The following is a 13707-nucleotide window of genomic DNA, read 5'->3' as shown; positions in this document are numbered from 1 at the left end:
TATACTAGGGCTATGTATGTACTGAGTACCAATGTATACTAGGGCTATGTATGTACTGAGTACACATATATACTAGGGCTATGTATGTACTGAGTACCAATATATACTAGGGCTATGTATGTACTGAGTACCAATGTATACTAGGGCTATGTATGTACTGAGTACTGATATATACTAGGGCTATGTAGGCACAGAGTACTGTTGTATACTAGGGCTATGTTTGTAATGAGTACTGCTATATACTAGGGCTACATTTGCACTGAGTACCAGTATATACCAGGGCTATGTCTGTACTGAGTACTGATATATACTAGGGCTATGTATGCACCGAGTACTAATATATACTATACTAGGGCTATGTATGCACTGAGTACTAATATATACTAGGGCTATGTTTGTAATGAGTGAACCAGTATATACTACCACTATGTATGCACAGAGCACCACTATATATTAGCACTATGTATGCACAGAGCACCACTATATACTAGCACTATGTATGCACAGAGCAGTACTATATACTAGCACTATGTATGCACAGAGCAGCACTATATACTAGCACTATGTATGCACAGAGCACCACTATATACTAGCACTATGTATGCACAGAGCACCACTATATACTAGCACTATGTATGCACAGAGCACCACTATATACTAGCACTATGTATGCACAGAGCAGTACTATATACTAGCACTATGTATGCACAGAGCACCACTATATACTAGCACTATGTATGCACAGAGCACCACTATATACTAGCACTATGTATGCACAGAGCACCACTATATACTAGCACTATGTATGCACAGAGCACCACTATATACTAGCACTATGTATGCACAGAGCACCACTATATACTAGCACTATGTATGCAGTGACCACCATTATATTTCAGGGCTGCTGCATACCTAGTAGTATTTTCTTAGGTTGTAGGAAAACAAAAAAGCAGGTCGTGTCCCTAGCAGAAAATGTACCTGCAACCTCCTCACTGCAAGGATAGCCACTTATCCACTTTCTGCTTTTAGGAAGATTATCACATCCCAAAAAGGCCAACATCTATTATGGAAGCCGGCCGGATTCTTTACACATCCTGTAAGGTTTCTACAATACAAGTCACAACACAAAGTTCCATTGTTCTCTAGGCTGACAGAAAATCCTTTTATTGCCTTACTAGAGGAACTCCCACACATGGAAGATTTAAGTATTTCAATTAGGGCTGCAACTAACCATTATTTTCATAATTGATTAGTTGGCCGATTTTATTGTTTTGATTAATCAGTTAATAACACTAAAAAAAGTGTGGTGTATAATTTAGTTAAAATGTAAAGTTTAAAAAAAAAGGCAATTTATTCTTAAATATCTCTATGCAGTGGTAAATATAAATAACCAACTGTATGGTTAGGGTGCAAAATCTTTAATCCACTCTGAGACTAACAGACAGAAGAGATATACTGTATATACTATTAGAGGAGAGATATATACTATTAAAGGAGAGATATACTGTGTATATACTATTAGAGGAGATATATACTGTATATACTATTAGAGGAAATATATACTGTATACACTACTAGAGGAGACATATACTGTATATACACTATTAGAGGTGAGATACTGTATATACTATTAGAGGAGAGATATACTGTATATACACTATTAGAGGAGATATATACTGTATATACTATTAGAGGAGATATATACTGTATATACTATTAGAGGAGATATATACTGTATACACTATTGGAGGAGAGATATACTATTAGAGGAGATATATACTGTATATACTATTAGAGGAGATATATACTGTATACAATATTGGAGGAGAGATATACTATTACAGGAAATATATACTGTATATACTATTAGAGGAGATATATACTGTATACAATAGTAAATGAGAGATATACTATTAGAGGAAATATATACTGTATATACTATTAGAGGAGATATATACTATTAAAGGAGAGATATACTATTAGAGGAGATATATACTTTATATACTATTAGAGGAAATATATACTGTATACACTATTAGAGGAGATATATATACTGTATACACTATTGGAGGAGAGATATACTATTAGAGGAGATATATACTGTATATACTATTAGAGGAGAGATATACTGTATACACAATTAGAGGAGAGATATACTATTAGAGGAAATATGTACTGTATATACTATTAGAGGCGATATATACTGTATACAATATTAAAGGAGAGATATACTATTAGAGGAAATATATACTATTAGAGGAGTGATATACTGTTTATACTATTAGAGGAGAGATATACTATTAGAGGAGATATATACTATTAGAGGAGAGATATACTGTATACACAATTAGAGGAGAGATATACTATTAGAGGAAATATGTACTGTATATACTATTAGAGGCGATATATACTGTATACAATATTAAAGGAGAGATATACTATTAGAGGAAATATATACTATTAGAGGAGTGATATACTGTTTATACTATTAGAGGAGAGATATACTATTAGAGGAGATATATACTATTAGAGGAGTGATATACTGTTTATACTATTAGAGGAGAGATATACTATTAGAGGAGATATATACTATTAGAGGAGAGATATACTATTAGAGGAGATATATACTATTAGAGGAGAGATATACTGTATACACAATTAGAGGAGCGATATACTATTAGAGGAAATATATACTGTATATACTATTAGAGGAGATATATACTGTATACACTATTAGAGGAGATATATACTGTATACAATATTAAAGGAGAGATATACTATTAGAGGAGATATATACTGTATATACTATTAGAGGAGATATATACTGTATATACTATTAGAGGTTGAATCTGGTAAATATCTGACTCAGATCAAATTTTTTTTATTTAAAAGAAAAAAAAGTTAGACTGTTTTGCAGATTTTCAAACAGAACTGTAATATATTATATGCTGGCCATATAAAAACAATGTCTTCCTTCAAAAAAAAGTTACATTTTAAGAATGTTCATTCGATTTTCTAATCGTTAATGGGGTCAAATCGACGTTGGTTTTCAAACCAAAGTGATGGGAAAATTTAGAAATAATAGAAAACTTCTCGGTCACAGGAATTGTCAGACAGTGTGTGCGTTTTTTTTCGTTCAGAAATTACATTCGCTTTAAAACAGAATGTTAAAAACAAGTGAAAATTTCAAACCACGTTCTTTCATTCAGTGAATGTACAAAGATTTTTCATCTGAATATTCTGGTCTGAAAATTGATCGGTGTGACCAGCATAAAGCTCGGTACTCACCTCTGCAGTTTATTTTTTTTTTTCTTTTGATCTATTCCTGCAGTGCTTTTTGTGCATTTTGATTTTTTGTGCACGTGATTTTGCTGCAGTTTTGCATTTTTTTTATGCCTTTTTTTTTTTTTGGCCAATTTGTTGTTGGGCAGATAAAAAAAAAAAAAAACTAATTGCTGCAAAAACGCATTACATGCTTTTCTGCAGCTTCTCCATTGAAGTCTATCGAACAAAAAAAAAGCACCGTCTTGTGTTGAAAAAAGTCCCCGACACTTTCCAAATATGGAGCAGCTGAAAAACATAGATGTGAACGTTAAATGAACTGTAGTGCGTTTCTGCAAAAAGCACCAAAAAACGCATAGATGTGATCCAGGTCTAAGATGTTCAGTTACATAATGGGGTTAAAATAATTTAGGACTTTATAGTACAAAAAGAGCAAATAATCGCTATTGTAAGGGGTTCATTTTTTTTTTTTTTACTGTGCAACAGTGAAATTTACAGTAGCGATTATTTGCTCTTTTTTTACTCTAAAGGGGCTCATTTTTTTTTTTTTAAACCCCATTGTGTTACTGCCCGATTAATCGATTATGAAAATAGTAATCGATTAATTTCATAATCGATTAGTTGTTTCAGCCCTAATTTCAATATTCTGTACCCAGGAATGCTCAGAAAGGTAAAAAGGTGCATAAAATAATGACCTCACGCCGCCAATGTCACGGAATCCTCGGGTTTACATTCCGTACCTTCGCCCCCCACACGTGGCGTCACTCCTCCTCCGGACCACACCAAGTTCTACATAATATGGAGACTGAACAAGGCCGAGCATTCATCAGAGACTCGGACACCTGCTCCTGTAAAACTCCGCGTACCCCCGGCTAAAACTGGTCAATATGGCGTTTTTCCATGTGTGTAAATCGGCATCGCTGCTCAGGAGTTTCATTCCAACCTATAGATCCCCCCCCCAGTCCCCCAATTTTACCAATAGGTGCTTTCTCTCCAACTTTTTAAAATATTTTTTAACTTTTAAAAAACTTTGCCGCAGTTTTAGATAAAAGACTTTAATATTAAAGTCAAGGGCATAACTAGAATTCACAGGTCCCCCGAGCAGTAGGAAATTGATCTGTTGAGCGATTGGGGCAATGCAACACATTTTATTCCACATCACTCCATTTTAAACACTGTGTGCAGAATAACGGAATGGGGATCCAACAGCATGGCATATGGAATGAGGAGGTGCGGAATGGGTAACATACTGCATGGCATACGGAATGATCAGGTGCGGAATGGGGAACGTACAGCTTGGCATACGCAATGAGGAGGTGTGGAATGGGGAACATACAGCATGGCATACGAAGTAAGGAGGTGTGGAATTGGCAAAGTACAGCATGGCATTTGGAATGAGGAGGTGTGGACTAGGGAACCAACAGCATGGCATATGGAATTAGCAGGGGCGGAATGGGTAACGTACTGCATGGCATACGGAATGAGGAGGTGTGGAATGGGGAATGTACAGCGTGGCATACGCAATGAGGAGGTGCGGAATGGGGAACATACAGCATGGCATACGAAGTAAGGAGGTGTGGAATTGGCAAAGTACATCATGGCATGCGGAATGAGGAGGTGCGGACTAGGGAAAGGAGAGCATGGCATATGGAATTGGGAGGTACGGAATGAGGAGGTGCGGAATGGGGAACATACAGCATGGCATACGAAATAAGGAGGTGTGGAATTGGCAAAGTACAGCATGGCATGTGGAATGAGGAGGTGCGGACTACGGAACGAACAGCGTGGCATATGGAATTAGGAGGTACGGAATGGGCAACGTACTGCGTGGCATACGGAATTAGGAGGTGCGGAATGGGGAACGTACAGCATGGCATACGAAATGAGGAGGTGTGGAATTGGCAAAGTACAGCATGGCATGTGGAATGAGGAGGTGCGGACTAAGGAACGAACAGCATGGCATATGGAATTAGGAGGTGCGGAATGGGTAACGTACTGCGTGGCATACGGAATGAGGAGGTGCGGAATGGGGAACGTAAAGCGTGGAATGCGGAGGTGCGGAATGGGGAACATACAGCATGGCATACGAAATGAGGAGGTGTGGAATTGGCAAAGTACAGCATGGCATCCGGAATGAGGAGGTGAGGACTAGGGAACGAACAGCATGGCATATGGAATGAGTAGGTGCAGAATAGGAAAAATACAGCATGGTGTACGGAATGGGGCGGTGCAGAATAAGGTACGTACAGCATGGCGTAGGGAATAGGGAGCATACAGCATGGTGTACGGCATGAGTAGGTGTGGAATAGGGAACGTACAGCATGGCGTATGGATCGAGGAGTTGTGGCATAGGAAACATACGGCATGACACATAGTATATAGAATGTACAGAATAGTATATGGAATGATGCTTTGTGGAATAGGAAATATAGAGCATAGCATATGGAATGAGGAGGTACAGAATAGGGAACAAACTGCATAGCATGCAGAATGAGGAGGTGCGGCATAGGGCACGTACAGCGTGGCGTACGGATCAAGGAGGTGCGGAATAGGAGACGTACAGCATGGTGTTATGGAATGGGGAGTTGCGAAATAAGGAACTTGCAGCATGGCGTATGGCATGAGGAGGTCCGGAATAGGGAACGTACAGCATGGAGTAGGACATGAGGAGGTGCGGAATAGAGAACGTACAGCATGGAGTAGGGAATGAGGAGGAATAGGGAACGTACAGCATATTGTATGGAATGAGGAGGGGCGGAATAGGGAACATACAGCATATAGGGTTGCCACCTGTCCAGGATTCACCCGGACAGTTTGGGTTTTGAATCATGTGTCCGGATTTCAGTCCACCTGAAACCCGGACACATTATTCAGACCAGGCTGTGGCTCCCCAAGTAACCCAGATAGTCATACACAAATCTGTTGCCGCTGCGGGCAGCTGTTTGAGGTCAGGTTCGGCATCACTGAAGGGTGGGTTGATGATGTCAGCAAGAGCAATTTGGCCACACCCACTGGTGCGCTCTGTGCGCTACATTACTACTCTCCTTGGGGCACCCAAATATATCCCAGGCCTTTTATAATCCTATAGTGTTTACTGAAAAAATAAACAAAATATTGCCCTGTGCCGCAAAAATGTTCGGGTTTGGCTTGAAGAAAAGGTGGCAACCCTAATAGCATAGCGTATGGACCGAGGAGGTGCGGAATAGGAAACTTACAGCATGGCGTGCAGAATAGGGAACATACAGCATGGTGCACAGAATGAGTAGGTGTGGAATAGGGAACGTACAGCATTGCATACGAGGAGGTGCAGCATAGGAAACATACAGCATGACATATAATATATAGAATGTACAGAATGGTATATGGAATGATGCTTTGTGGAATAGGGAATATACAGCATAGCATATGGAATGAGGCACTGCAGAATAGGGAACAGACAGTGTGGCGTAGGGAATAGGGAGGTGCAGAATATGGGATGTAGAGCATATATTATACATGATGAGGTGGTACATTTTGTAAAGATTACGGGAGGATTAGAACCCCTGTCAGGTTTTTAATGCCTGTATCTTTGTTAAGGAGTTTCACCCCTGGTGACCAGTTTTACAGGTTTGTTTTGATCCCTCCATGTGCTGTGCATGTCCAGATCAATAATCAATAATCAATCAGTAATTTACTAAAGCTTTGATGTCAGTGGGAGGAATGGTGCCCCATGGTTGGTGTCAGTGGGAGGAATGGTGCCCCATGGTTGGTGTCAGTGGGAGGAATGGTGCCCCATGGTTGGTGTCAGTGGGAAGAATGGTGCCCCATGGTTGGTGTCAGTGGGAAGAATGGTGCCCCATGGTTGGTGTCAGAGGGAGGAACAGTCCCTTGTATCAGTGGAAGGAATAGTACCGCAAGGGCCGAATAAAGGCAAGCAAAGGGTCGCATCTAGCCTCCGGGCCACAGTTCGAGGACCGCTGCTTTAGATCCTAAGAGCAGGGTAGATATAAATACAATTTTCACATGTCCTTTACCTGTACCGCTCACTAGGTGGAGCTCTCCTTTAAAGGTGTAAATATCTGCTTTGTGCCCTGCAGAGACACTCCCAGGACCAGTGCCTCAGCGAGCTGCTCAGCAAGAAGTCCTTGGGGGCCACAGAGTCCACCATTGTCAGTTCTTCTCTGGGGTTCAACCCTCGAAGCTTCAAGCAGAAGGGAGGAGGTGGGACAACGGTGAAAATACTGATGAAAGAAAAGCACAAGAAAGGTGACACAAAGTAGTGAGGATGTTCATGTTGCAGTTTTTTTGTGTGTAGTAAACCAGTTCCTCTAAACTGCCTACCCAACTAGTCCCACAATCCCTGTGCTGAGTTCCCAGGTCTGTACACCTGCTGTGCCCATTATGAGGGGTTCCCACCATCCTTCTGCAGAGGTTCTGGGTCTGTACACCTGCTGTGCCCATTATGAGAGGTTGCCACCATCCTTCTGCTGGGTTCCCAGGTCTGTACACCTTCTGTGCCCATTATGAGAGGTTCCCACTATCCCTGTGCTGAGTTCCCAGGTCTGTACACCTTATGTGCCCATTATGAGAGGTTCCCACCATCCTTCTGCTGGGTTTCTAGGTCTGTACATCTGCTGTGCCCATTATGAGGGGTTCCCACCATCCTTCTGCAGAGGTTCTGGGTCTGTACACCTGCTGTACCCATTATGAGAGGTTCCCACCATCCTTCTGCTGGGTTCCCAGGTCTGTACACCTTCTGTGCCCATTATGAGGGGTTCCCACTATCCCTGTGCTGAGTTCCCAGGTCTGTACACCTGCTGTGCCCATTATGAGAGGTTCCCACCATCCTTCTGCTGAGTTCCTGGATCTGTACACCTGCTGTGCCCATTATGAGAGGTTCCCACCATCCTTCTGCTGGGTTTCTAGGTCTGTACACCTGCTGTGCCAATTATGAGGGGTTCCCACCATCCTTCTGCTGAGTTCCTGGATCTGTACACCTGCTGTGCCCATTGTGAGGGGTTCCCACCATCCCCGTGCTGAGTTCCCAGGTCTGTACACCTGCTGTGCCCATTGTGAGGGGTTCCCACCATCCCCGTGCTGAGTTCCCAGGTCTGTACACCTGCTGTGCCCATTATGAGGGGTTCCCACCATCCCCGTGCTGAGTTCCCAGGTCTGTACACCTTCTGTGCCCATTATGAGGGGTTCCCACCATCCCCGTGCTGAGTTCCCAGGTCTGTACACCTGCTGTGCCCATTATGAGGGGTTCCCACCATCCTTCTGCAGAGGTTCTGGGTCTGTACACCTGCTGTGCTCATTATGAGAGGTTCCCACCATCCTTCTGCTGGGTTCCCAGGTCTGTACACCTTCTGTGCCCATTATGAGAGGTTCCCACTATCCCTGTGCTGAGTTCCCAGGTCTGTACACCTTATGTGCCCATTATGAGAGGTTCCCACCATCCTTCTGCTGGGTTTCTAGGTCTGTACATCTGCTGTGCCCATTATGAGGGGTTCCCACCATCCTTCTGCAGAGGTTCTGGGTCTGTACACCTGCTGTACCCATTATGAGAGGTTCCCACCATCCTTCTGCTGGGTTCCCAGGTCTGTACACCTTCTGTGCCCATTATGAGGGGTTCCCACTATCCCTGTGCTGAGTTCCCAGGTCTGTACACCTGCTGTGCCCATTATGAGAGGTTCCCACCATCCTTCTGCTGAGTTCCTGGATCTGTACACCTGCTGTGCCCATTATGAGAGGTTCCCACCATCCTTCTGCTGGGTTTCTAGGTCTGTACACCTGCTGTGCCAATTATGAGGGGTTCCCACCATCCTTCTGCTGAGTTCCTGGATCTGTACACCTGCTGTGCCCATTGTGAGGGGTTCCCACCATCCCCGTGCTGAGTTCCCAGGTCTGTACACCTGCTGTGCCCATTGTGAGGGGTTCCCACCATCCCCGTGCTGAGTTCCCAGGTCTGTACACCTGCTGTGCCCATTATGAGGGGTTCCCACCATCCCCGTGCTGAGTTCCCAGGTCTGTACACCTTCTGTGCCCATTATGAGGGGTTCCCACCATCCCCGTGCTGAGTTCCCAGGTCTGTACACCTGCTGTGCCCATTATGAGGGGTTCCCACCATCCTTCTGCAGAGGTTCTGGGTCTGTACACCTGCTGTGCTCATTATGAGAGGTTCCCACCATCCTTCTGCTGGGTTCCCAGGTCTGTACACCTTCTGTGCCCATTATGAGGGGTTCCCACCATCCCCGTGCTGAGTTCCCAGGTCTGTACACCTTCTGTGCCCATTATGAGGGGTTCCCACCATCCCCGTGCTGAGTTCCCAGGTCTGTACACCTTCTGTGCCCATTATGAGGGGTTCCCACCATCCCCGTGCTGAGTTCCCAGGTCTGTACACCTGCTGTGCCCATTATGAGGGGTTCCCACCATCCCCGTGCTGAGTTCCCAGGTCTGTACACCTTCTGTGCCCATTATGAGGGGTTCCCACCATCCCCGTGCTGAGTTCCCAGGTCTGTACACCTGCTGTGCCCATTATGAGGGGTTCCCACCATCCTTCTGCAGAGGTTCTGGGTCTGTACACCTGCTGTGCTCATTATGAGAGGTTCCCACCATCCTTCTGCTGGGTTCCCAGGTCTGTACACCTTCTGTGCCCATTATGAGGGGTTCCCACCATCCCCGTGCTGAGTTCCCAGGTCTGTACACCTTCTGTGCCCATTATGAGGGGTTCCCACCATCCCCGTGCTGAGTTCCCAGGTCTGTACACCTTCTGTGCCCATTATGAGGGGTTCCCACCATCCCCGTGCTGAGTTCCCAGGTCTGTACACCTGCTGTGCCCATTATGAGGGGTTCCCACCATCCTTCTGCAGAGGTTCTGGGTCTGTACACCTGCTGTGCTCATTATGAGAGGTTCCCATCATCCTTCTGCTGGGTTCCCAGGTCTGTACACCTTCTGTGCCCATTATGAGAGGTTCCCACCATCCTTCTGCTGGGTTTCTAGGTCTGTACACCTGCTGTGCCCATTGTGAGAGGTTCCCACCATCTCTGTGCTAAGTTCCCAGGTCTGTACACCTGCTGTGCCCATTATGAGGGGTTCCCACCATCCTTCTGCTGAGGTTCCCGGGTCTGTACATCTGCTGTGCCCATTATGGGGGGGTTCTCGCCATCCCTGCTCTCTGGCCAAAGATCAAAAACAGCATTGTAAGACACTGCCTGTTAGCTCCCAAGGTCGCTATATCTCATCACTGGAAAAAAAAAAACCTTCTCCTTCCTTTTTGGAATCGGCCCAGATACTTGAATACATCATGGCAATGGAAAGCCTAATGGCCGAAGATGGCCCCGACCCTGAAAAAGTATGCACTGCATGGACTTGTTGGTGGGCCTGTAGTGACTCAACCCCCTTTTTGCACCCTAGTTTTGCACTAAACCTTCCACTCTTTTGCCGCTCCCCATTTTCCAAGATTAGCCTGGATTATATAGAGAAGCGCAGAGAACCGGCGATGTTAAAATAAGGTATGTATTGGAGATGGAGAGGCTTGATTTTAAACTTTCAGTAGCATGTTTATGAGGGGGGAGGGAGGAACCAGGGAAGGCCAAATTAACGTTTTAAGCCTGATTGTAAGACCGCTTGTACCTTTTTTGGGCCACCAAATCCCTTGGGCCTAATATGAGAGCGTGTGTAGAATTTTATAATGGGAACGACTTTGTAAACCTATTTTACACTTATTGTGTTCGGATTCCATTGTTTGCTTTGTGGGCCCGTCAGACATTCTGGGTGAATGAGGACCTGTCTATAGAGACCTTTTCTCCTTCTACATGAATGGTTTTGTCTTCTCCATTATAACTTGAATTGGATAATTTGCTCCTTGTAGATATTATAACTTCATCTCTCTTTCACTCCAGCCTGCATTTATAATGGTAAGACGTATTCACACGGCGAGGTCTGGCACCCCGTATTCCGAAACTTTGGCGCTATTCCTTGTATCCTGTGCACCTGTAAGGACGGCAGTCAGGACTGCCAGCGGGTCACGTGCCCCGAGGAATATCCGTGCGACTATCCGGAGAAGGTGGAGGGTAAATGCTGCAAGGTCTGCCAGGGTAAGTCTAATTTTTGGAAAATCCAAGGCTCTAATGCATTGGTCTCCAAACTGCGGCCCTTTGCTTGCCTTTATCCGGCCCTTGGGGCACTATTACTCCCACTGACATCAACAATGGGGCATAATTCCTGTCACTGATAGAAAGAATAGGGCACTATTCCTCCCACTGACGGCAATTAAGTGGCACTATTCCTTCCATCCTTCCATTATTGCCAATGATAGGACATTATTCCTCCCACTGACACCAATGAAGGGGCACTATTCTTTCCATTAACACCAATGATGGGGCACTATTCCTTCCATTAATACCAATGATGGGGCACTATTCCTCCCACTGACACCAATGAAGGGGCACTATTCCTTTCATTAATACCAATGAAGGGGCACTATTCTTTCCATTGACACCAATGATGGGGCACTATTCCTTTCATTAATACCAATGATGGGGCACTATTCTTTCCATTGACACCAATGATGGGGCACTTTTCCTTCCATCAATACCAATGATGGGGCACTATTCCTCCCACTGACACCAATGAAGGGGCACTATTCCTTCCATTAATGCCAATAAAGGGGCACTATTCCTCCCACTGACACCAATGAAGGGGCACTATTCCTTCCATTAATACCAATGATGGGGCACTATTCCTCCCACTGACACCAATGAAGCGGCATTATTCCTTCTATTAAAACCAATGATAGGGCATTATTCCTCCCACTGACACCAATGAAGGGGCACTATTCCTCCCACTGACACCAATGAAGGGGCACTATTCCTTCCATTAATAAGTGATGGGGCACTATTCCTCCCATTGACACCAATGATGGGGCACTATTCCTTCCATTAATACCAATGATTAGGCAATATTCCTCTCAAGAACAATGATGGGGCGCGATTCCTCCTACTAACACCAATGATGAGGCACTAATCCTTACATTAATACTAATGACATAGAACTACAGTATTTCTTCCCATAATGCCAACAATGGGGCAATGGCCCCCTCCCCCACTGATACCAATGATGGGGTAGCGTTTACTCCCATTGATGCCAGGGCATTTTCTACTCACACTGGCCAAAGTCTGGCCCACTGAAAGTCTTAAGAACAATAAACTGGCCCTTTGTTCAGAAAGTTTGGAGACTCTTGTTCTACTGTACTATATGTATTTTCAATTGTCTTAATGTATATCTAAACCAAAAAAGGCAAGAATGTCCTCTATTGTGGCTTATCAGTCTTTGGATGTGGGGGCTTCATTCGTTTTCTTTTTTCAGGCTTTTTCTTATCACCTGGTGATCCTGCCAGGAATATCCTAGGATGACGACGTTCACTCAGTGTACTGTATCTATGGAGGAGCGGTGCCGTTACCCTAAGCTGCTCTTCTGATTTGGGCTACTAACACACCCCCCCCCCCCCTTCTCATCGCATTAAGAGAGGAGGAGGTGGTCTGCAGTTTACAGAAGAAAGCTGGAAAGACTATGCAGGAATTCTATAGTGCTAACAGTTTCCACAGCACCTTACAAAATTAATAGAATATAATAATAATAATAACATAATATAATATATAATCAATATAATCAAAGCAAAAGGGTTAGGGTGGCCCTGCTCATGGGATCTTACAATAGAAAAAGGAGGAGCAAGTGATAACAAAATTGATAAGCTGATGGAGGTAGTAAACATTTAGGTGTAGGTGGGATAACCTTGTTTAAGATATCAGTGTGGAGCACAGGAAGGGATAAGGACACTGGATTTCTGGTGGGATCAACAGGTATTTTTCTGTGCTTAGCCTAAAAAATGAAAACTGATAGAACCACATCCAAAAGGAGTAAGCTGAAATATATTACATTGTTGTTCTTGGCTTTAGACTTGTGGCTAACAGAAGAAAGTATTTCAAGAAGAGTTGAATAACTTAATGGAAACATTTCTCTAAGACCAGATGGCTTTATTTGAGAGTTATTAAGAACAGCTTGCTTACCAGAATGGTACCAGCCGATTGGTGAAAAATGAATGGTACTAATATTCAAATATGGCTGAGATACATATTTGGAAACCACAGGACAGTCAGCCTAACATCAACAGTATGTAAACTATTGGAGGAGATGATGAAGAAATGATCATTAATAGTAACCATCATGGAGTTATGAAGGATTGTTCTTGCCAAGCCAACTTATTAACACTCTATGAGGAAGTGAGCTGCAGTCTGGACAGGCCTGTGTATGTAGTTTATCTAGATTTCTCCAAAGTATTTGAAATACAAATTCGGCCCACCAGCCCATTTCACGTGGCCCTCACACCCAGGGATTTTTTTATTCAGCCAGAACATGGTGGAACAGAGTTCCGACACCTCCAGCTC

The 13707-nt window shown here is 43.9% G+C and overlaps 1 protein-coding gene across 1 annotated transcript in view; it reads left to right on the top strand.

The window, feature by feature from the left end:
• CHRDL2 (chordin like 2) overlaps nucleotides 1–13707 on the top strand; it is a 153469-nt gene that overhangs the window by 104693 nt on the left and 35069 nt on the right. Inside the window, exons 7-8 of the mRNA XM_077451225.1 lie at nucleotides 7359–7527; nucleotides 11164–11358. Coding sequence (XP_077307351.1) covers nucleotides 7359–7527; nucleotides 11164–11358 — 364 coding nt within the window. The remainder of the gene's footprint in view (nucleotides 1–7358; nucleotides 7528–11163; nucleotides 11359–13707) is intronic.

This window comes from Lithobates pipiens, unplaced genomic scaffold (assembly GCF_037356315.1).
Source record: "Lithobates pipiens isolate NorthernLeopardFrog02 unplaced genomic scaffold, aLitPip1_a1.2 Scaffold_23, whole genome shotgun sequence".
Taxonomy (NCBI): domain Eukaryota; kingdom Metazoa; phylum Chordata; class Amphibia; order Anura; family Ranidae; genus Lithobates; species Lithobates pipiens.
Note: the sequence above shows the minus strand (reverse complement) of the source record. Positions and strands in the feature narration are given on the sequence as shown.